This window comes from Euwallacea fornicatus, chromosome 10, assembly GCF_040115645.1.
Source record: "Euwallacea fornicatus isolate EFF26 chromosome 10, ASM4011564v1, whole genome shotgun sequence".
Taxonomy (NCBI): Eukaryota; Metazoa; Arthropoda; class Insecta; order Coleoptera; family Curculionidae; genus Euwallacea; species Euwallacea fornicatus.
The window spans coordinates 2472498-2496977 of NC_089550.1; the positions used below are offsets into that span (position 1 = coordinate 2472498).

At 35.5% G+C, this 24480-nt stretch overlaps 1 protein-coding gene across 2 annotated transcripts in view; it reads right to left on the minus strand.

Moving 5' to 3' along the window:
- Positions 1 to 83: 83 nt before the first annotated feature.
- LOC136341604 (follicle-stimulating hormone receptor-like) overlaps positions 84 to 24480 on the minus strand; it is a 28973-nt gene continuing 4576 nt past the window's right edge. Inside the window, exons 2-17 of one of the 2 annotated variants that reach the window (XM_066286750.1) lie at positions 21078 to 21269; positions 20897 to 20971; positions 18759 to 18833; positions 16274 to 16351; positions 15323 to 15397; positions 13333 to 13401; positions 12726 to 12794; positions 12601 to 12675; positions 12427 to 12544; positions 7018 to 7172; positions 5092 to 5236; positions 4881 to 5029; positions 4504 to 4640; positions 4255 to 4342; positions 3796 to 4067; positions 84 to 1792 (exon numbers count right to left, since the gene is read on the minus strand). In XM_066286750.1, the coding sequence (XP_066142847.1) occupies positions 1281 to 1792; positions 3796 to 4067; positions 4255 to 4342; positions 4504 to 4640; positions 4881 to 5029; positions 5092 to 5236; positions 7018 to 7172; positions 12427 to 12544; positions 12601 to 12675; positions 12726 to 12794; positions 13333 to 13401; positions 15323 to 15397; positions 16274 to 16351; positions 18759 to 18833; positions 20897 to 20971; positions 21078 to 21269 (2284 nt within the window). In that variant the 3' untranslated portion in view covers positions 84 to 1280. The remainder of the gene's footprint in view (positions 1793 to 3795; positions 4068 to 4254; positions 4343 to 4503; positions 4641 to 4880; positions 5030 to 5091; positions 5237 to 7017; positions 7173 to 12426; positions 12545 to 12600; positions 12676 to 12725; positions 12795 to 13332; positions 13402 to 15322; positions 15398 to 16273; positions 16352 to 18758; positions 18834 to 20896; positions 20972 to 21077; positions 21270 to 24480) is intronic. The other variant, XM_066286751.1, reaches the window with a different exon arrangement.

Sequence of the window (24480 nt, forward strand, 5' to 3'; positions counted from 1 at the left end):
AACCCTCATGTGTTTATTACAAAGTATTTTATTTCCAAGTGTATATTATTTTATTATTTATCTAAGTACAAACAAATTTAAAGTTTAAGTGATCATTGTTTTTGTTTTATAATCAAAAGGATTAAAAATGAAGTCTGTATATTACAAGAAAATATTTACAAATTTTATGGAAATTTAGATTTACAAAAACAGAAATATAAAGATTCGAAGAGACTTTTTTTCAACCCTCAAGATTTCAATAATTAGGAATTAATTTAGTATAAATAATTAATACTAAATCTGTATGCATCTAGAAATACATCACTCATTGCTTGCGTGCTGGGAGCCAAAAATAACGTCCTGCTCCTTTCCGACATCTGACCGAGTCAAAATTTCGACTTGACAATAATTACTGACGATGTCTTAATTGTACTATTTTAGTATAATAATAAATTAGCATAAGTACGTAAAATAACTAATTTTCCTTACAACTTCGATAAGCTGCAAGATCTAAGCACTAAAAAGGAGTTACGACTTGCATTTTGTTCATTAACAGAGAATTTAGGATTTTCATTGGATTTGTACTAACTTCGTACAGCAAAACATTAAATAGTACAACATGCCTGTTTCCCTGCAGGCCCGTTGACTTAGCTGGTCTCCATGGAAACTAAGCAGAGCCGTACAGCTGTTTCACACACACAAACGCAGTTGTCATTTTCGTGGTTCTCTGAATTCATTTCGAGTCCAAAATTTTAGCTTTTTTGTATATTTTTTGAGCCCTCTTCCTTGTCTTGGCGCAATCGAGAAAGTTTTTAATTAGTTTAGGGCGTGTGTAATCCTCTCTGAAGTGGATGGTTGTAGCAGCAAATAAAGCAGTAAGTTTATTATTATTTTTTGTATTTAAAGCTGTATTTAAAAGAGGACAAAGCGAGAGCTTAAGAATTAGCATAAAAAAATTATATCTGGAGTGGAAGTGCAACGATGAGTAAAATAATGTTTGCGAAAGCAACAGGACCACATAGTGTTTCTGTTCTTAAAGATGTACAGGAAGTTTTACTTTAACTTCGCCCCTCACGCGATGAAGAAAGACGTGAAAATTAAAATTAAATCTCCTTTGTAAACATGATTAAATCATCAGTCGCACAGTACGAAATTTAAAACACCATGTACATTTTAATTCCTTTCTTGTTATCATGGTCAATGGAAAATAAAGACAGAATATAACCTCCACGAAAATGAAACATTTTCGCTGTGTCTTAGTCCCCTGTTTTTTCGTTATTCGATCGTTTACCAATCACCACCTACAAACTAGTACAATCCTTATACTCAACCCTTCTAAACCCGTTCTCAAATCCCCCGTAATTCGCAATAGGCATATCCACGTTTACATTACTCACATTTGTTACCAACGAATTCCTGTTGGTGTTACTCGACTTACTAATACTCCGAATCACCCCGTTGGGTCTTTTTCCGCACGATGTGTATGGCACGGGCTTGCCTCTAATAGCCCCCCGGTTAGAGTAGGCGTGCTCCTTGCACATGCCCATGCGCCCCATTAAAATGAAAAAGTCCTTGCGGTACTGCTGCGTCAAGATAGCATAGAGGCAGGGGTTGGCACACGAATTCAGTGGGTAGACGAAGACCAGAAGGATCTTGGTTTGGGTGACGGTGATCAGGGGATAGCCTAGAAGGGCTGTGATGCCAAAGAAGGCGATAGGGGAAAGACAGGCGAAGTCGGTGAAGACTAGGAGAGCCATTTTTTTGGCCACGGTTTGGTCGTTACGTACTGAATTGGCGATGCCGGAGTTGGCTCCTGAAAATACAACTAAGTCTGTATAGAGTGAATAATTATTTATCTAAGCTCAACCTTCAATGTAATTGCATGGGTTTAATAATATTATTATTTACTGTATTTACATTATCTACATTGATAACTGGATAACTGTCAGAAGCACCTAGAGTTGGTAGTGTACTCCAAATAGTTTCGGCACCTGTCATGTTTGAAAACATGCATACGTCGAACGTATATCAAAAGCAACAGTGAATTTCGTGTTTTGGAACCCCATTTCGTCATATTTTCACTTAAAGTTGTTGAGAAAGTGCATATATTTAACAAACATTATGATATTTCAATGTTTGTTGAGGAAGAAAACGACGACATATACCTTAAAATTTACGCTAAATTTTAACTTGAAGCATTACTCATATTGAGAAGAATGTCAATATAGAATCTCGACTATAGCCAATTTAACTTAGTTTTGATTCTTTAAAATAGAAAATAAATCTAAAACAGACAATAATAATTGATTCTTAACGATCGTAAATGAACAAATTGCCCTCGTTGATAAAAACCAGAATTGCGAGTCATCAATACTCTATCGCCATCTATCGGAATGCGCCTTTTACTACCTCTATGAGAAATCGTTATAAAATCTTTTCATTAACATTTTCCTGGATAAAATCTTTGAAAATGTATAAATTATTAATATATTATTTCATTAATAAGTTATTTTATCACGTACAAATGTTCACGCATTCTTTGAACCTTTGTTTAAAAGCTTTTTTATTTCGATCAAGCTTTACTTTATTAATACAAGTTAACAAAGGACATTTTAACATTATCTTCATTATCTCAAAGTGGAATAGATACGTGTGAAAAATATATGAAACCTCCTCTTGGGTATCATTGAATTAATGACCTTTCTCTTGAGGAAGTCGCACAGTGGTATTACCCATTTTTTATAAATGAGATTTCCAACTATAATGGCAGAGAGGGCGATTAGAGTTCTTTCACCTTGAATGAACTTTAGAAGAAATGTTAATATATTAAAAACTATATTAAATTAATAAATATATTAGAGTGGCCCTTTCACATTTAATGAATCTGAATAGTATATAATTTCATTTAGAAGTTTGAAATTACCAAATGAAATTGGTTATTGTTCAATGCTTTAAATAAAATAGGAGATGGTGGAATTTCAGAATTAACGCTAACGAAATTCGGAGCTTGCAGCATTGTATTAAGTATATGATTTTAGTTAAGGGTATTGACTCAGTTTTGAAATCATATAATCTCTGTAATAATGAGGAAATTTTCGTAAAAGCAAATTTCACAGGAAAATTATGACATATCAAAACAAGCTTTAATGCGTTTTTAGTTTTTTAAAGCTCTGATCTAAAAAATAATATACTGCAGCTAGAATAAATTGCGTTAGTGGTTGCCCAGCTCCGCTGTTTATTAGGTTTCATATTATTATTTTTATGATTTAGTACTACATGAAAAAAGTAGTAAGAAAAATTCTTTTCTGTAAGGTACAGTCATAATAATGTTCCTCAGATCCTTTTATCATCTTACCGATTTATGCTTAAAAATACAATATTAAATGAATAAGGAACTAATTACCTAGAAGTTCAGACGTGGCCTTTACATAGAGAATATTAAAAAATAATTTCAAAATCGATAGTGCGTCGCTTCACATCATCGAGCTTAAACCTGTGAACAATCATTGATACTTTTATACCCTCTTTCACAGATTTCCCGTGGGGCCGAAAATAAAATTTCTTAATCGAAGCAAAATTTACTGTCGACAGGTCTCTTTTTAATGAAAACCGCATGAAAGGAATTTCATTAAAGTCACTTCTATTAGTTTTTTACTTTTCTACACAAATTATTTATATTTTAAATCTCCGAGTAAATGGCAACGTGACATCGTTCACGTGTTTCGAAACGCAACGTGGCGAGCAAGAGTCAAGGGAGCCCTCAATGTGACAGGAATGCTTCCGGGTGGCGGCAAATGTCATTGAATTTTGACTTACCAGATCTGATTGTTCGGTACATGCTCCCGTAACACACACAAATCACAGTGAACGCCGTACAATTGATTATCATTAGCGTGGATAAATAAATCGCATCCAGATTGTTCTTTGACTCCAAAGGAAGGCAGATGCTGGTTCTAGCATAGCTGCTGATGCCTCTCAGGGGCAAAAAGGCCATGAAAATGGCCTCCACCCAGCCGACGGCCATTATTTTCACTGACGTTCTCAATTTGAGACGCCTGTTTAGGTGGGCTGCCCACGTGATGGTGCACCTATGAGTAAAAAATGAACAAAAATGAGTTGAAATAAGAACAACAAATTCAATTAAAGTAGAAACCGAGAGCAAAGGTGACGGGGCTCAGGCGTATGTTTTAGCCCCGTTCTCTTTACGAAGGCGCCATGTTTATCATATAAACAAGTGCCATCCGACAAATAAAAAGTTCATAAGAAATTACCTACCAGCGCTCCAGTGTGATGACGGCCAATGTGTAGACAGACAAAACATTTCCAAATATAGTCAAAAAACCGGCAACATTGCATCCATAACCTGGAACGGGGTCCAGTAAATTAAACCACATGGTCGCTGCGCTCTTAAATTCCACATATACGGAATATCGTACGTGATGTGGGTTTTAAAAGCTTTGAAAACTGAATTAAAGTTTAAATGACGGGAATAATTCGGGCGAAAAATTTTGTATGTAGTCTTACCTTCTTGCCACTTGATGGCGAAATTGAAATAAGCTCCGATTGAATGAGCATCGATACCTGCTAGAAGAAGCAAATGGACGCCAATGCACAAATCAGCTACTGCGAGGTTGCACATGAGAAATTTTGACACTGACAGTCTAGGGAAAACAGAACTTGATAAAATATGATATAGACCTTTTAAGGATCATTAGAGCAATCTGCCGGCAACTTTACCTGGAAAATAATTTCCATGGAAACCACGAAATTTGTCGTTATTTCAACATTGCCTCGTATATTATGTTCTTGGTCGAGTTGCCAGGACTTTATTGCCCCTAAGTTATTTTTATCTTGGCGTTGGTTAACCCTAACTTCCAGTTAAATTATTAACCTGAACTAACCTGAACTGGGAGGTACCAATAACGATTAAAACAAACAGATTTCCTATAACAGAGGAATGGGCGATGATCCACACTGGCACTCTCAAGCCCCAATTGCCCATCAGATCTTCGCATGGGTTGAAGGCATCCGGAATCGGATTACAATGTACCTTATTGATCAGTAAACTAATGATTTAACCAGTGGAGAATTAATTTAACTACGCATAGTTACTTCTTTGAAATCCACTTTGTGCATCACATCGTCACATTGTGCCTTTACTGAAACTTGTGCTTCTGTGCCTTGCCACACCTCTCCAGTATTTTCGTCTTTTGTGTAATTCATTTCGGAATCCGCGGAAGACTGATGCCCCGAGAAACTAGAAATTACAAGTTTTATCATGAAGCCCCGAATTCGTATCCACCCGAGTGTAAAAGTGAAGGTTTTTATAAAGAACATTTCAGGTTGTGATTTTATTCGAAAATTAAGGGCGTAACACTGGGGTTGGGGAATTCTTAAAAAGTTTGTTTTTGTATAATGCTCTGTTGCATCGACGGTATAGCACAGAGATATTATAAAGAAATCGACGAATTTTCCAAAATTCAAATTTTAGTCCAGTTGATTTTCAATTCTTTGTAAGTAGCTCCATTGGATATTTGTAACTCCTGGAAAATAGAACGATTTTCTCGTATTCAAAATGTGTAAATTCAGTGGCGTACCATGATTCCAAGACGGCAAGAATCTTTTTCAAAAACAGGTTCAACAATTTTTTAAAGTGTTAAAAAATAAGTGATTTTCAACAGAAGTGAGAACGCAATTGTAAATATCATGCCAGGTTCGAAAGGTTTACGATTATGTTAAAAAAACGAGCACTCCATTAGACAATCCTTTTCAAAATAGAAAGCATGAAGTTTATTATCGATTGCAAGCTTTTATGAAATGCTTTAAGGGCCAGCAACCCCCATTCCAAAAATTCCTACTTCTGAAAACAACGTAGACAGTGAATACTCTCTTAGGATGAACATGAGTGCATTGACTTTTTGTTTAAATGGCTTTGAAGCAATTTCCCGACGGAAATATACGGTAATAATTATTGCACTTCCCCTAGCTTTAAAGCTACTGCTAGATGCTGATGTTAAGCATCTCTATAATGGGTCAATTTCAAGGCATCAAGAGAAAGAACAAATTTCGAAACTGAGAGGGGTTTCTTTAATATCTCTTCATTTCGATTAATTATGGAGATTTTGAATTTTTCAATACATCTAAATATGCTTGGTCAATTTCTCATATAGGAAAATATTCCAGTATTTAGAAGGGTTTTTAAAAGTGATAAACGATGCGTCTAATCGTTTGCCAAATATTGATAAAACCATAATTCAAGATATACGCCACATACGTTCTGGAAAACAAAATAGAAAAAGTGGAAAATCGCGATTCTCTAACATACGAGAGGTTTCCCAACGGGCGGTATTTCGCCTCCGAAATAATATCATTAACAGCTTTATTTATGAGTGGGCTTATGGCCCACCATTATGCCATCTTCACAATTGTTATTAAATTTATGAAGAGCTTTTCGCATATTAATGGATTCTTCAAGGAGGAATTGCGTTTCCGTAAGATTTAGTATTAATAGAAAATTGTACTGAATAAAACCGATGACCGTAATTATACAACCGAAATGGCGCAATCAAGCAAACTATTCATGCCGCATGTTTATTCATGACGTAGCTGTAAAGTAAACTTTCCATTAGTGACGATGACAGCCCTTCACCCGGACAAATATGTCTTTGGTTAGATATTTACAATATTCCAGTTTTATTTACAGGTCACACATGAAATTAGAGACAAAATCTCTATTAGATTTAAATCATTTTGTTGGTCACATTTTATTATATAAATTACTGTGATTTACTAGGATATATAATAAATAAACTGTTGGGGTGTTTTTGGGCCATCCGGCGACAAACCCAAATCTCTAGGATCTATACCGAGCTTTGGTGAATCCATTATCCCTACACGCAGTGCTCTAAACAAGTAGTTTCGAAATATATTCATCATCAGACAAAAACGAAAATTCAACTACAGAGAAATATTAAGGTCAAATGGCTGATGATTGTTAACAACAAACTTCTAAAATTTATTTTTTACATTGAATCATACCTTATGATGGATTTATTGTTCTTGCAGGCCTGCTGTAGGGCCTCCATCTTCTTCAGACTGCTCAAATGTCTCTCATGTTCTTCAGGATCGTGGGTCTTCGGGTATTTAAAGGCGCAGCAATGGTAGGGGTAAGTGAGATAAGCCTCTGTTATAGCCTGAAACAACACAAAATTTGAAATTAAATTATGGTAAACCCCACTTCTGAATATCATGTTCTTTGCATGAGCTTCCATTGAAGCCTACCAGCCCCTAAAAAAATTTTCCAGGCAATATTACGGGTGATAAATCTCAGTGTTGGTGCTTCCCTAATTGTGAAAACTATGGCCCTTTCCCACAAGCTATCGTATCTATTCTCAAGTCTAATCAAAACCATGCACGGGATGCAAGAACCGCTTACATAGCGCACATGTATGGAATACCTGTTAGATATTATATGGAATTCCATATCGGTAATAAGTTTCTTGCAGCATTCTGAAATAGCTATTTTATGCTTAAACTCAATGATATTGTGCTATTAAATATTTCTACACAGCTATTTTTGGGAATTGCACTGAAGAACAATATAACAATGTTTTTTTTTATTGAACTTTTCTCGGTATGAACTTCAATGAACTTTAATTCCGAAACTTGTGGCTGTACCTAACCGAATCTTGCCAGAGGGAATGTAGTACAAGGTAATTTTAATTCGGAGTGAGTTGGAAAACTTCCAGCAGTTTTCCTTACTGCTATTAGAGTTTTAAATTAGGGTCCGTTAAATGTAGGTCGCAAGTTACATGTAAAAGTTACGTCTGCACTTACGAGTTTAAGTGTTACGTCATATCTGGAAAATAATACGAAGTTAAAAAAAATTGTTCTTTGAAGAGGTTTTTTGCAGCTCTTTTATACCGCACCTCGTAACTAAAATTTTCTATCGCTACTCCTGTAGCGATCCCCCCTGATTGGTCGCTGTAAAATTTTAATCAGCCAATCCTGGTGCGATTAGTTGTTGCTTACGTCAGGAGTATTTGGAAGTTTGTGAAGTGACTGAAGAACAAGAGTGAAGAAATAGATACACTGTAGTCATGATGGTGAGGGATGGATAAAGTGTGTGATTCGAGCGACTTCAGAAAAAATATGTCTAAATTTAAATATCGAAATTACCTTAAATAATATTACAGTTAACTTGGCTTTAAAAAGATTGTATAAGAAAAGGAATTAAGAAAGTTGGCAACGTTGGCCGTTATTCAAGGCACTTCACTTGAAACTGCTCGCAGGCAGTGTTGCCGCTCCTATATTAAAATCCTCTGAACGTAACAGGGTTTTCCAAGTCAGGCAGAAAATTCAAAAGTATTGAAAAATTGACTTGTTAAGAAAATGCACAAGTTCTCAATGAGAAAGTAATGCTAGCTTATTTTGTTGAAAACATTGTAACACTAAAGACACTTGGCAGTTAATGCACTTTATATTAAATGTTAAAAGCAACCATTTTTTAAAATGAATTCATCGATATTGCCAAGTTTTCAATGTTGAGAACTCCAAAGTAAATACTTTTTATTCATAACGCAAATCATTTTCCTTGCGAATCATAATGTGTTTGTTCTTTTACCTGGGTGTGACTGGCGAAATCAGAAGCCTGTCGACGGGAGGCTCTCTCTAGAATATGCACATAAATTTCATCGAAAATCGAGGACATTATGTGGAAAATTTTACACATTAAAACTAACATTCAAAGGACGTTTACAATGGCTCACTAAAAAGAAGAACGCCTTGAAATTTCCAGTTTCACGGAATAACAGGAAGAATTAAAGTATTACTATGCTAAAATCGGCTAATTAGACAAATTCAATGTTACCCGTTTCCACGATTTTTAGTAAGTGAATTATATCAATGAGCTTCGTTATGATGCCTTTTCTGAGGGCATAACAGTGCGATAAGTTTGTCATTTTTATTGCAAAATATACGTAATAAAAATATACATATTGAATCTAACCCAAATAAAGCCTCTACTCTACGAGTCACATCATAAACTCTGGTTAGAGTTGTTTGTTGGGCAACCTAGAAATAAATAATAAGTTCCACCTCATTTCCACGAAATCCCTGGGAACTCAATGAATCGGGGAAACGTTTGTCGCGTAGCGAAAGATGATATTACATTGAGAGCAAATGGTGGTTTTCCCTAAAGATATTTACCCCAGAAATTTTATTCAATTTTGCGTTCTGAACTAAGAAAATGAACAACATTCCGTCAAAAAATGCTTTTCGTTAAGGCACCTCTGAAATATTCATCCTACTCCTGTGATGCAATCCGCTGTTCCAAAGTTCTATACGTTTCGCAAATCTTTTACGGCAGCTTGGGACTTGAAGGGATGTTGTGAAATATTTTCAGGCTAAATTACGATTTAAGACATGCACAGCCCCTATATGCAGAAAGCGAAATATCGTATAAATCAAAAGAAAATTCGGGGCCAGGAGAGTTTTTCCCAAAACTGGCCTTTTTCACTGCCAATATGGATAAAGGCAACACCAGTTAATTTAAAATGGGATTGCAACTGTCTACTCGGAAGTATATAGTTATTTCCTAAGACGTGTGTAGTACGCTGTACTTCAGGATTTTATTAGATCATCGTATTCCCCTTTGAGGGCTCTATTATTTCTCTCTCGACGAGAATATGCATGGCATGATAAACATAAACGAGGGTGCGTCATTCGTGGTTTTCAGTCTGTGACATCAGGCATATTTGCTATAAACGATAGGGATATAATTCACTTGCAGATTTAGAACGCAGAAATGCATTTGAGTGTTCATAAACGCGTATGATTAATCGTCTATTCAAGATTGAGATATTTTCTGCGCTTTTTAATACGAGTTGAAAATAACAGTACAGCACGGAACATTTTAATCAATCACGGCCCACCACAATCATTATCAATTCACGGTTTTCGATAACACCTTGTAAACGAAAAATGTTTCTTGGCTCTCAATATAATGACTCCATTTCTAAACTGATGTCGACCAATCATAGGCTTCGATTAAGAAACAATGGCGAAGTCCTGCTGCAAATACCCCAACGTTTGTTCTCGCTAATTTTCCTTCTCCCTCTATAGAGTGCAATTTAATTAAATAAACGGAGACAACGAATCATCTTTAATTTTTCTGATCGCGTTTTTGCTTTGTTCGGCGGCCATTTTAGGATTATTATTAATTTTTTAGAATGTCAAGCGATAAGTATGTCTTCGGGCGAATGGCGAGAAATTATATAAAACTGTAAGTAAACGAAATTAAACTTTAAGAATAAATTGTCTGAGGTTGTTTTACAAATTGGAAAGAGTAAAAATCGCGGATAAGTTGGTAATTTGGGTGCTTCAGAGTGCAAAACTGCGAGGGCTGGATGCGAAGAATAACTGCGTTTTACCTTGTGCAGCAGAAAAGTTACACTTCTGTAATTAAATAAATCTATTCGAACATCTACGATAACGAAAATAATTCGTTCGCTTCTCGATGCAATTTAGATTCTATATCGAAAAGGTTTATGAAAATATAGTTGAATTTTTGACAACGTTTGTAATTGGCCCCATGTTCAGGGATGTTGCTTTCCACAAGAGGGTGCATAGAGTATTTCCGCTGTTATGCCAAACTCTTTGATGTACTGTGTATTTTGTATTGTATAACCAGCTTTTTACTATTTTCCTGGACCCTTTTAACGACCCTATAATAATCTTAAATTTTCAAACGTAATGCATACTCGATTTAACCGAATTAGTTGAGTCGAAAATCTGATTAAATGTGCCATGAATGGCGCATACGTAATAAAATAAGTTCACGAAAAATGATCGATTATTTTAGGGCAACATGCACGAATGCAATTTGGTCATTTTTCCTGATTCAGATTATATGAATACATATTGGTTTAAAATTATTCAGAATTTTCAATGCGCGAGTTATACTGTCAAAGTATTTTATGATTCAAATGCTACATATTTATGAATCCTGTACAGAATTGTTGACTCGTAGACATTGTCAGAGAGAGATTCAGTATCTGTTACCGTGTATAAAATGAAATATTTCATTTTTATTGTAAAGTAACTGATGAATAAAATTTTCTTGGAAATATATCATATCAGCTTTAAGGACGACTCCGTTATTCCAATTACAATAATTTCGCTGTTTCAGCTGCATTACTATTTTGAGTGATTGCTTTGTTTAAGTTATTACTAGTTGCCTCGTTCTAAGATTGCGAGGGGATTAAAATATCTAAGGAATGAAAATAACAGATGGAAGAGATTGAAATAGAGGGTTAGTGTTATTAGATGAAATTTTCTATTGAATGTATGCCGATTTTGTGCCTTTCCACACTTGGCAACACCTGAAACTAAATTTAGATAAATAGTTGGTACCGAACACTTTTCGGACCCCTAAGATTTTTGGTTCAACAAGGGATTTTTCTAAATTAATCTGCAATCAGAGTTTATTCGGGATTTAGTTAGAGGTGAACCTAAGAAGAATTGGATTGTACTGGGTTTCTTATCTGGGTGTGCCTACTTGAAGGGAATTGGTATTGATATCTTGAACGTGAAACATCACCTTGACTGATAGTCATCGAAATATCTTTGATCGAATATTTTGAGCAATTTTACGTTCTTTGTAGAATCTCGCAAACCAACAACCATTTGACAGCGCCATTTGCGGTTTATTAAAAGCTACCAAAAATGGTAACTTTATCCCATTTAACGGATTTTGTAACCCTTAACGATTCGGAAATAACAATAGCGGGCACACCTATATCCTACGTATCCCATATATGGAGATATTTAAATTAAATTATTCGTTTTTCAGTTATTATTCGAGAGATTCTTCTTTTTATTTGATATAAAAACTGGATTCCATTTACTAAAGTCTGTAACAGTGTAACATTTGGAATAGTGTAACAGTTGCAGCTGGAGAATTAATGTGGCTGAAAGTGCCCTTCTAGGAATAATAGCTGAGACACATTACGAATGTATTTCAGAGTATGTTCGGGGCCATTTTGCTATGAATAAATCCGCTTTAAGACAGAACACTTGCATAAAAGGTTTACGAGAGATAAAGCGAAATCGTCTTTGTTGGTGTCTGTTTGCTTTTGAAATGTTTCTTAAACTGCAAATATACTAAAAATTAACTTTCTGTTAAACGGTTCCCCAGAATGAAAAGTTATTGTCTGGCAACCTTCTTAAAGGGATGTGTACTGGCACTCCATCCTAACCGTAAACAAGCTTAAAGGGCACAGGATAATATCTATACATGCGGATAATCTACATCACACGTGTGCCTTTTTAAGGATTTCAAATCCATCAATTGAAATTAAGTATAAAATGTTCTAATTATTATTAGATGTAACACCCGCAAAATGGAGTGTGTGTGAGTACAACAAATGTTTAGCTTCGGGCTCCTACCTTGAAATTGTAAACCGAAGGGAATACCTTCATGGAGTACGTATCTTCAATTCTTAAGATATCTATTTCATGCAGCCCTTCAGTGGGCAGCACTGTCACTGACGTATCTGACAGATCTCTACAACGATGCCAAAGCTCAACTTTAAAAACTACTCAAAAACTGATGGAACTTACAAACGTCTCAAGTTCTGCAACTTCCTGAATGCCTTTCTGTGTAGTATTTTTAACTTCCTGTTGCCTCTCAAAACTCTGAAATCGATTTATGTAATTAAAACATTATTGTTTAATTCGCAACTTACATCACAGCAATTTGGGAGTCCGCAAAAGCCTCTTCTTCCACCTCTCGAATCTCGTTGTAACTCAAAGTCCTAAAGTGACAAAAAACTTATTTGTGCACCTAACAATAAAAGTTGTGTTTAACCATTTAGGCCCATTATCCATTGTTTATCTAACATTTCAGTTTTGGTATATAGCTAAAACTATACAAACTCTGCCTCTGTAACTACCTAACTACCGGAATAACTTTACAGAAATGTGCCTAATAAGGGGGCATGTCTTTAAGATAAGGGTAATTTACCAGGCGAGTTGTCTTCTGTTATTTCAGCATCATCAGTTAAGGAAAACGGCCTTTTTCTCTTGCAATTACTCTTTTAAAAATGTTTTCTTAAATATATTTGTTGAACTTTAAACACAGCCATCTTAATTATCTCGCAAATTCATATTACTACACATTTCAGTAATGGAAGTTTCTCTTTGAGAGCCTTTCATTATTTTTTTTTTTTTGTAGAGAGAAGGGTGAATTGACCTTTGTACAAGGGGATTGCCATTGCCTTTAAGGGAAAGTGACGTTTTAAAATTATACGTACATACCTACATATATGCAAATTCTAAACATAATCTACTTACAGCTCGTTTAAAGCTACGTGGCTCACATCCCTCGAAGAGATTTTGTTGATTTTGTTGTGGTCCAGGTCCCTGAAATTGAATGAGAGCCGAATAAATAACGTAACCCGTCGTGGAAAATGAATCATAGCGCTGACACCAATGTGGAAAATATAGTTAAAAGATGAAAAAATAAAAAGCTCCCCCTGCATTGCTTTATTTACTCAGAATACTAAAAATTAATTTTGTACATAGTATATGTATTCTAATTGTTGGGTTTTTATGACTGTTTTAATATTGGCGACAACGCCGCATTCTTCACTTGTTTCAAAAACGAAATGATAAATATTAAAGGATGTTAAAATCATTGCAGTAAATTGAGTCTAACTGAAAGAGGACTCAATTTTGTATGAATTTTGTAACAGCATCATTTGTCAGAGTTTCTGTAAGTCATTTGACACTGTTATTCAACTCCTCTCCTTAATCTAATTCAAGCGAATGCTAAATAACTAAAGAAAACTTGGCAACGAGGTTTTCGTCTTCAGCTTTATCACTAAATTACATAAAACTTACATACGAAGCATCAAAGAGAAATTTCCAACGTTGTCACAGCTTCCAGACATTTCGAAAGCGCCAACATATCTTAAAGGAGATTACTCAAGTTCCTCTACATGATGAAATTACTAAAGAGTTTCAACAGCCTGTGCCAATGCAGCTTTTACTTCACGGTTTGAAGTCAAAATAGTGGGAATTAAATTTCATTGAAAAAAGGTAGCGTTGCCACAGTTATTGGAGGTAGCTGGCATAAAGTTTTAGAACTTTCTGACCACAAACGGACTTTTACTTATTTGTTCATAATAAGTTTTTCCCCTCATTTCATTGAAACTAAAAGATTCAGAGTTCTTCATTCTACCTTAGAATTGTGGCAACCCCGCTTTTGTGTTTTTTCGTAGCGAAATGGCGGCCATCTGCTTCGTGAACGAAGCAGACAGCTTTGTCAGAGTTTCGCGCCATTAATTTTCAAACTAGTTTAAAAATTAATATAAAACTCCTCACCCTGATTGCTTTGAAAGTAGAAAATTGGAAAATATTTAATATGACACGTGGCATTTAACTTTAGTTTTTGTCAAAATTGCAAATGTCAAGTCTCAAATGAAAAATAAGCAGCATTGCCAAAGCTTTCTAATTTCTTGGAAATGACTTTTGCCTGCCTATTCCTAGAAAGTTTTCCTTCTTCATCTGCCCGATTCTATAAAAATTGGAACTTTTCCAATTCCAGTGGACCTTGCACTAAACGATTTTAAAACCAGAAGTTTGGATGAAGCCTTCATGTTAAGATTTCTATGCAGGGATTTGGTTGGAACAATGGAAACGCTTTTATGTGGAATTAAATACAAACTGTGAGAACTAATAATGAAATAATTACATTCACGATGACTTTGGTGACTTCAAGGCTTTCTAAATAAATCGATCATTTCCATTGAGTATTTCTGGATAATTACTGAGAAGTTTCCATATTTTGCTGTCTAATTCCTTTGGGGTGCTATTTCCGCATGCTTCAAATGAGCTTCACAGTTAATTTGAGAAATAGACCAATCGTTACATTTGAAACTTGCCTGTTAAGTAACTCGAAACAAAAAAGTCACGTTGCATTGCCAATTTTCCGATAACACTGGCAACATGGTCACATTTCATTTATTTTAAAGTGTGGGTCGTTATCGCTAAAGTCCTACACTAAGAAAACTAAAAGACATGGATGATGTTAAGTCCAGCTTTAGCTACTGCACAGAACGGGATTTCCACGGCGAGTCGCAAATTCTGATAAATAAATTGGAACTACAGTTATAAATTCTTATTCTGTAACCTCATTAATTACCACATAATTTCCAATACAGGCCTCACTTTGGATAGTATTTTAGCCAATTGTTATTAGTCTATTTAACAGCGAGACAAATCAGGAAGATAAATTTGAATTTAATGGAAATGTTTGTGATAGTTGTTACTATTTACTTACACCAAATGTAAAACGGAAGTTGCATTCAAACCACTCAAATTGGGCATGCGCTGAAGTCCCGTGTACACAATCCTCCTGGAAAAAGTAAATAGACCGTGTCATGTAAATAAATAGAAATTAGGTTTTAGATGTTTCAAATTTAGTTATTTTTTGCGAATTTTATCACAGTTATTTGATATTGGGAAACATCGAATCAGTCTTATGTAAATTTTCCGTGACCATTCTGATTTTAAAAGAAATCGAATGTCGCGGAGGATCAGCCCATCAGCAAAATAAATATTGCAGAAATGGAGAAAACCTCGATTTCCTCATTCACAAGTACTTTTAGCGGATTTGAATAAGCGCGCAAGGAAATTCTGTCTAAGCTGACGCTACTTCACAAGATCTCAAGATATATAAAGCATAGAATTTATAACTGGATATGGTGCATGTTATTCTGAAGCAGTCACCAATCATTTCCAGAGAATGGTTTCGCATCTTCAGCAATCCTTTTTACCCGCGAACTCCTAATATTTATTAATTCCCTCTAATCGTGGGAATTGGGCTGTAAGGTAAACACAATCTCAAAGAATCTAAACTATCTCTGATAAAGTTTGAAAGTCGCTTTGGGCAATCCTTAAATCTGGAGAAAAATCAGTAGTGCACATACATGTAGTTTGAACGAATAACGGAAGTATTTTTTCGTCGTTTTATACGGCGTAAGGGTTTTAAACGTCCTTATACACCAATATTATATAATATTTTTTTATCGCAAGTGTAGCAGTATTACAACCAAATGGCGATTTTAGGACTCAACAGGAGTCATGAATTTGCCAGTGTTTTATACATGTAGTACAGTAAAATGTAGATAGTATTAATTTGTTGGTGACCGTGCATATATCATAAAGGCTGTTTTATGCACGTGTGCATGAAATGTCGACTATAATGCATGCGTAATAAAGAGTTACTTACAGCACTTTAAAGTTCGGCAAATATGCATTGAAGACCGGAGAAGGTATTGTCAGTAGACGAGGGGCTCTGTAGATGTCACTAAACAAAAATTCAGTCGTAAAATTATGTCCATTTCTCATCTCAAAACGAAACAATTATACATTTTACAGTAAAAAAAAAGTATTGAACGTAAATTTTTCCCCGTATTTTTCTTAATTAACATTCACTAAATGGGTTTCGTTGCGGAGCTAGTTACATAATTAAAGCAGGCTGCTTCATTTCCTTACTTGGTTATTAAATGGAAACAGAAACCGCTCTGACTGCCGTGCGTTTCTACTGATATAGGGAAGCACGTTTAAATGCCATTATCTTAGATTTTCATTATCGTACAGCAATCAGGATATAAACATACATATATGAAATGTTCCTTAGGAAATGCCATCCTATGTAGATCATATCGTATTGTCGGCCGCCCTTGCTTCGTTCCCCCTGCAATATTTCACTCGTAATGTAAAATCAGACGTAAATATTACGTAAATAACTTTAGCGTGTTCGACTAAATTCTGAAACTAACGCCGAAATTTTCATAAACAATAAATTTAAAACCACAATTAATATTAACAAGATTTAATTTCGTGTTCCGCTCATAAATTACCGATCTCATTTTGATGATTTTATGTCTCATTTAACATTTCTCTTTACGGTCACATAAATCAATTTAACGACTATTAAGGCATTACAATGTCCAAAAACGCCGGCCGTACAGTCCAGTTTCTCGTAACTTATTCAGAAGATTTGAGCCAATTTTAGGACAACTGCACCATTTTAATTGTATGTGAGATATACCAATTAATTGGTTCTTTTGTGGAGGTTTTAAAATGAAAAAATCACCCAATCGATGAGAATCAAAGTAAAAGAGAAAAAATGAGGAATTGTTGTTTTATTTTTTAAACTCGGTAAAACAATTTAACAGCTGGTTTAAGCACTAAAATTTTATTACATCGAGGAAAACGCGAGAGAAAACAAAATGCTGAGTGTAAATGGCAATGCAGCGTTGCTCCTTTTTACAATTACATCACGGAAAATTAGACATTTTATTTTTTCGTTTAATACGAATTTAATTGGATTTCTGTATGTATTGTATTAAATAGGGTTCACTTCAGCCCGCTACCAATCAAAATCCCGGTCACTCCTTTATGAGTAGTAAGCAGGATTAATCGCTCGCTTCTCACTTTACCTGCAAAGTTACCAAAGAGCTGTTAATTAAAGCAAGAAAATGACCAATTCTCCTCATCTAAAGCCTGGCTCTATTTAAATTAAACAGGGTTCAATTAACGATCATTCTACCATTTAGTAGACTGGAAACTCGTTTTTTTCCCAATTAAGTTTGTGTCGTTTTTCTGGAGATGCAATTTTAAATTAATAAAGGGTGGAAAACGTTAAATTCTAGTAACGATTCAGAAGAAGTGGACGTAGCAAACGTAGAAAACCGCTATGTAGTAGTATCCGAATGACGTCAGAAATGCCATGTGCGGGCACAATCGGTGCATACAGGGTCGTCCACTTTTTGTAGCAGAACTTTAACAATCGATAGAAAAAACTTATTTTAAGAAGAAAATTTCATATCAACATAGCCCATAAATGGTTTGTTTTAAAGGTACTGGGTGTTGAAAACATTTTCGAACATTTTTAGTAATACTCTAACCTTTGAAGGTATTTAAACCATATTTGGCGTACAGCATCACGTTGTGTGCTAAATGTGGTTTATATTTTGCACACCTCCTTTAAATTAAATGAGTTTTTGTAGTTTATGAGTTTTAATTATGCGATACATATCATAAACGATGATAAACTTTAGCGATTGTACGAGCAACGTTTTTAATTCAAATTACGTTCTGTTTAATCAAAAAATACAAATTTATTATGCAGCGAAGCCAGATACGAAAAAATGCCACCAGATATTTTTTATAGAGAATGGATTAGTCGTTTAGGAAAAAAAAAATGAAATTTGCTTTTAGATAGGACCGTATTAGTAATTTATTGTATTTTATGGTAGTACAACCCCACAAATCCGACACTGATTCTCCGTGGGCCATGATATTACCATTGCTAATGGCATCATACAATGCGATGCTGCACACCAAATTTGGTTTAAATATATCCAGAGGTAGGAGTATTATAAAAAATAATCGGAAATGTGTTTAAGTTTTCGATGTCCAGTGGCTTTAAAACGAAACGTTTGTAGGTCTATATTGATATGAAATTTTCTTTTTAAAATGAGTTTCTCTATCGACCGTCAAAATTTTGCTACAAAAAAGTGGACCACCTTGTATTGGACGTTACAGGTCACTTTCCGTAATGAACCATTTCAGCGCTTGATTAGTGTCTCATTTACCAGAACGAGGGAGAAAGAACATGAAAAAACGATGTGCTAAGTCTACTTCTTCTACGAGATTGCACTCTAGGAAAATTATTAGTTGCAGGTGAATGTTCTAGTGCTACTTACAGAGTTTGAAGCTGCTTCAAGTTGTGAAACACCCCGGCTTCGATAAGATGGAACTTAGGCAAGTTTTCCAAAGTTCTGAAAAAATTATTATTAAAGGAAGTTTTAAAATGTTTGACATTCAGAAGTGTTTGACGGGTATCGAAATTTCCAGTGGAGTACCGCTGCTTTAAATCTCAAGTCAAGATTGTTGTTCCGAACCTTTCAAATGCTTCAACCGTCTTTAAAAGACGCCTCTGGTTAATACTAGTCAAACTAAGTCAAGTCAGATCAAACTGGCATTTCGACATTTTGCGTGCACACTACACAAGACATTCGTCATTCTTTATTCTATCTGAGAGTTCGTCATCTCTCTTATAAGTCCATCTTCATTGTTTCTAGGACGTTACTTCAGAGCTCAAAAACACCCTAAATTGAGGAGTAAAGATCATGTAAAATTATTACACTTTAGAGAGCTCTAATCCAATTACCCCCGGTGTGACCTAAAACTGCGAAATTTTCCTTGACCCTATTACTTGGGTGACAATTATATATATTACCCTCGTCTATATTTGTAACTATGTGGTGACTGCGGAGGTCATGAAATAATTTATATAGGGCAAAGTGTACATAAATACGAGTAGTATGTAAATGTGTTATTATGTGAAGATGCATTAACAAGATAAACAGTAGGGTAAACAACCTGATCCCCACACAATTTCGAGCTAATACTCCAACTGGAAATGATTGATTAGAAGCTAGATAAAGAGCCGCCTCATAATCCATGTTGCGCTAATATGGGATGAATTTTCCATATTTTGTCATGGAGGGCAAAAGCATACAGATGAAATTAGGATATCTCGTGTAGATTCTATGTTCGTTATTAGTGAATATTTTAATCCCCTTTGCGATTCTCTATTTGTTTATCAACCCATGCCAATATAAAACCTCTTCTTGCTCTGCATTCTCAGATCAGCAACGTTTTGGGAGACGAAAATGGGAAGAGCCCTAGTACTTTCAAATAATACGCACTTTCACGAACTCCCCTCGTTACTCCTCGCACCTGATTTACCTACTCGCACCTCGTTTAATGGCTATCGCTCCATGTATCTTTCATGACCGATTTATTTGGCCATTGAAGTCTGTACAATTTATATAAGGAAAGTAGTTTTGTGCCTTTTAACTATTTCTGTTGCCATAAAAATAAGCTTAACTGCAACCGGTTATAAAGCTGCAAGCGCAATCTATCTCCATTTTCATTCAGCTGTGTAAATGCTCTTGTTTGCATTACTGGGATATATGCATACATATGTTAGATAAACAAAACGGTTCTCTGCTTCGAAAATTAATCCCTTTAAGTTACAAATTGTTACTAACCTGTCAACTTTAACTGTCGAAGCTAATTTCTGTAGAAACGTTGAAATAGAGCCCCAGAGTCGTGACAATGGCACAATGATGATTTGGCCCTGACATTGAGACATTTTTAATATCTATGTTTGTAGGACAAGTTGATCGGGTCCTATTACGGATGATTGATTGCTTTCTAAATCTATTGGATACCGCCAGCACGCATTTCATTTTATCGTCAAATATAATCAGTACACGCGCTTTTTCGAGTGCTTTTGCTTCATAAATCTCCAGGGAGTGTTGCAATTCCATTTGCAGCCGAAGAAAATTGAACGCCCTCTGGAAGAGGGTGAGGAGCGATTGTCTCTTAAGCGGGAGATTGAGTATGGCGAAGAGAATTAATTATCCCTTTAGGGTTCTGATTGATTTAGGAAATTGACTTATACACCGAAATTGTTCAATTACAATTTAATTACTAAAATTATTCGTAACCGCCGTTTGCTTGTCAAGTGTAATTAAAGAAAATTCAATTATCATGACGTTTTGGTGAATTCAACTCTCAGTTTTCACGTTGATTCGAGTTGGTTTTTTACTTTTTCGGGGTTTTGTTCAGTGTTAAAGTGTTCTTGACAGTTCCTAATCCAGAACACCCGCATCAAACATTTCAGTGTTCTGTGTCAAATTACACCAACCGATTGGGACTTGAATTAAAGCGTCACCTTCATTCGTTCAACGAATTAATTTATTATTTAATCAAATCAATTGTTGTAACCAGTAGTTACAAACTAACAAATTGCGAAACCAAAATCACTTACAAATCGCGAAGAGTCTCCGAATACTTTGACAAGGCATTCCTCTTCAAAACCTCCAGGCCGGCGTTTTCGATTGTTCTGCAAAAAGTTAGGAAATGCCGACATTTCAGCGAGGCAATTTAAATTTTTATTATTCATCATAAACAAGAATGCGAATATTGCAATTATTCGCGTCTTGACTTACAGCGTATTCATTATCTGGGTCAAATTATGGGGCACGTCTGCTAAATCGGCGCCAATGCAATGACAAGAAATGTCGAACTTTTTGCGCATCTTTCCAAACGTTTCACAAACGCACTGTCGAGTTATTCGGTTTAGAAAGTCGGATTTCTCGCCGGAGAGCCTGGGAATGATTGATGAAACCACACAGAGGCACCTGAAACACAGAAAAAAGTAAAAGTGTTTTTTTTTTATATTTGTGACATGCGCACTTCCTCCTTAAGTTTGATTAGGTACTAATTTCTCGACGCACCCCGTACATGTCGAAACTTCTTATTTATTCATAACGAAATTTCCATGTAAGTCAATTTAGAAGCAATTACTGTGCCAAAAATATGTTGCACATTGAGAAAATCTTAAAAATGGTGTTTTATGACCTTAATGCAGAAGAAAAATTCATATAATAACTCCCAGCAGCTTTGACTTTCCAAAGAGAATCTACATGTAGCTCATTTTAAAACATCCTAGAGGAAAATAAATAGTCCAGGTAAAAGACCCCAAGATGGCGTGTATATTCGTTTCCTCAGGAATATGCCAAATATAAAAACAAAGAGCCGTTCTGAGTAGCTGGCATTAGCAATGGTTTATGAGCTGTCGAGACACAGGTGTATATTCCAGATAAGTTTAGGGTTTACAATGCATTTACTCTTTGGTAAATGATATTTTTTACGGTTGAGATGTGTAAACAAACAACAGATTTATTTCGTTTAGCATAAGGTGTGTGCGATTAGCCATAAACGTGATTGTTTATGTATTTATATCAGTGGGCGAGGCTCGGATAATAGTGTGTCTGAAGAATTTATAGGATTGCAGTTTTTAGATCAATTATTATCGCGTTTTCTTGACGTTTTGGTGATTAGGGTCTTTTCAGTAGGTTTCTTGACATTTTGGAGATTTCAAGTTATTTTCACACACCGGTGCGCTGTCAGACATTTTTATCACGTTGCCAAATCACTCGCATAAAGTTTATATGCCGAATTCACATATTTTCCCAATAGTACTGCTTCAGATCGCAGACTATTGCCAAGAGAAAAAAATGTTTAAATTAAAATTAAATTAAACATCTACCAGCGCTTCCCGCACCTAGTTAAAGCTGATAATTGGAAAATTAATTAAGGACGAGCATTGCCTTTTCTGCTCTTTTTGTTAGACAGAAATCTGCACGTGATGCCTCTGAAAGGACACTAGAATACTAATTGCGATGGATATTGATTGGAGCTCATGCCTGAATAGCTTCAGTACTTTTTCCTTTACCAAATTTTTTAATGAAAGAGAAATGTCAACTTGAACAGCACTTGGGGCTCTCTTGCAAAGTAAAAGTTAGCAAAAAGTCCAATGAAGGACACAGTTTTTTTTTGTTTCTAAAATCCCAAGGTCCCAAGGAAAAATGTCCGAAGAAGTCTCCTTGTGTCGATATTGGACACCCCATAGAATCCAAAATGGGTCTTTAAATTGCTTTTAGTTTGTATTTGGGGCACCTATCAGGAAATGTTGGATAAGGGAGAGTGCAAACATTCAAGTACATAAGTAAATAAAGATTCGTGATGGCCGAAAGAAGATCGCGTGCACTACGTGACTCATTTGAGATAGGTTTTCAGTTTTTAGCAATTCTTTTCATTCAGGCCTCTCATATACACGTCACTCAGAACATAAATATGGGGAAAAATGTAATATTGCATGTTTCGGACATTGTTCCGCATTCATTTTGTGCGGTAATTACGAAATTAAATGACCATTTCGTTACGCTAGGATGAAGATAAATGTCCGTTATGATTAATAATTACCTTAGATGAAATAAATTTTTGGTTGAACCCTAAAAATTGAGGTAATACCTCGAAAATAAAGTTTTTCTCCGACAGAATAGTTCTGGTCTTATTCGAACTTGGAAAACGTGTTGCACTCATAAACAAATTTTTACGAAGTTCTGAAACTCTGCCAACTTATGGAAATTACAAGCTCGTGCTGACTTAGATAAGCACTTGCGAAATGAAAAGTTAATGGCTTTTAAAGAGTAATCAAAATCAAATCCAAAAGTTTTCCGCGTTTCTTTGGCGATCATAAGAAAATTTCTGTTTTGATGAAAAACATAGATTTAAGGGATTTTTAAATTAAGTTATGCGAAAGTTAGGTAGATTGATTACCTCTCCAGCGAAGTTCAGCAATGTATCTGAAGGTTTTTTTAAGGAAAAATGCATATTTGAAAAGCCTTTCTTCAGTAAACAACGCTGTGTCGTAGTCGAAAAAGTCCTCGGGTGCACAATCAAACGCACCGAAGAATAATTAAAAAATACGTCTCTGTTGGATGCCTAAAAATGCAGATCTATATCACCTATCTCTATCTAGATCTAGCAAGAAAACATAAATCTCTCCTAGCGTATGTGACCTGCCTGAGCTACTACTTATTTTCCAAATTAAAGGAAAGTGCAGTACCAACGTTCATCATGTTTTTTTTTCATCCTCTCCCCCCTTACTTTGCCCCTAATTTTTGCAGTGTTATTCAGGAAGCTCCATAATCTTTCGTAGTCTATGAAAGACTGTGACGTATGTATATCTCCTCTCGGAGCGATTACGAATTTTCCAATTTAAGGGACCGAGCAGTCAACACGTTTTTTGTTTTTGGTTATTTTTTCAAATACCCTTGGGTGCGCCCATGATTTTTCTATTAACCCTCTAAGTTTGACAAATTTTTTGGAGAACTTTATAACTTTCCATAGTGTATGAAAAATAGGAGCTATCACATACAAAAAACATGTATAAAATATTATGTTTTTCCATGCTGATAAGAGAGCGACAGCACCTAGCGTTTTATCATTATTATTTGTGACCAGCTTGGAGACCGGTCAATTTGCGATAATGCGAATGAGAAAGAGTAATTTTCCTAAAGTAATAGTTAATAACAATTGCTCACGTTGTAGACCAATGAGGAATTAACGGACATTGTTTTAGTGTACGAAGGAGCAATGCAAAATTCGCGAGCGCCTTCTTGTCAGCATGCTCTACGATTTCCCAATAGGCCCTTACCAAAACGCCACACTTTTCCTCCATTTGTTTTACGTGGACGCGGTCCAGGAGATTTACGTTCAGGATATGGACCAGGAAGAAGGTCGAGCTCACCTCCAACGTGTTTTAAATTCTGAGCTTGAACTTTCACGCGTCGCGAGAGAAAATGCCCCGAGCCAATTGTGAAATCGGAGCTCTTATGTAATTTTTCATATGCGGTTGAAGTTTGTCTCATGAGTTGTGAAACGTCGTTTATACTATGTAATGTATGTAACAAGTACATCGCAAATTTTCGCCCAATTTCACGGGAACATCCAGACTGCACGGATGCGTACTGGGCCGAAATTGTTTTGGATTCTCGAACTTGA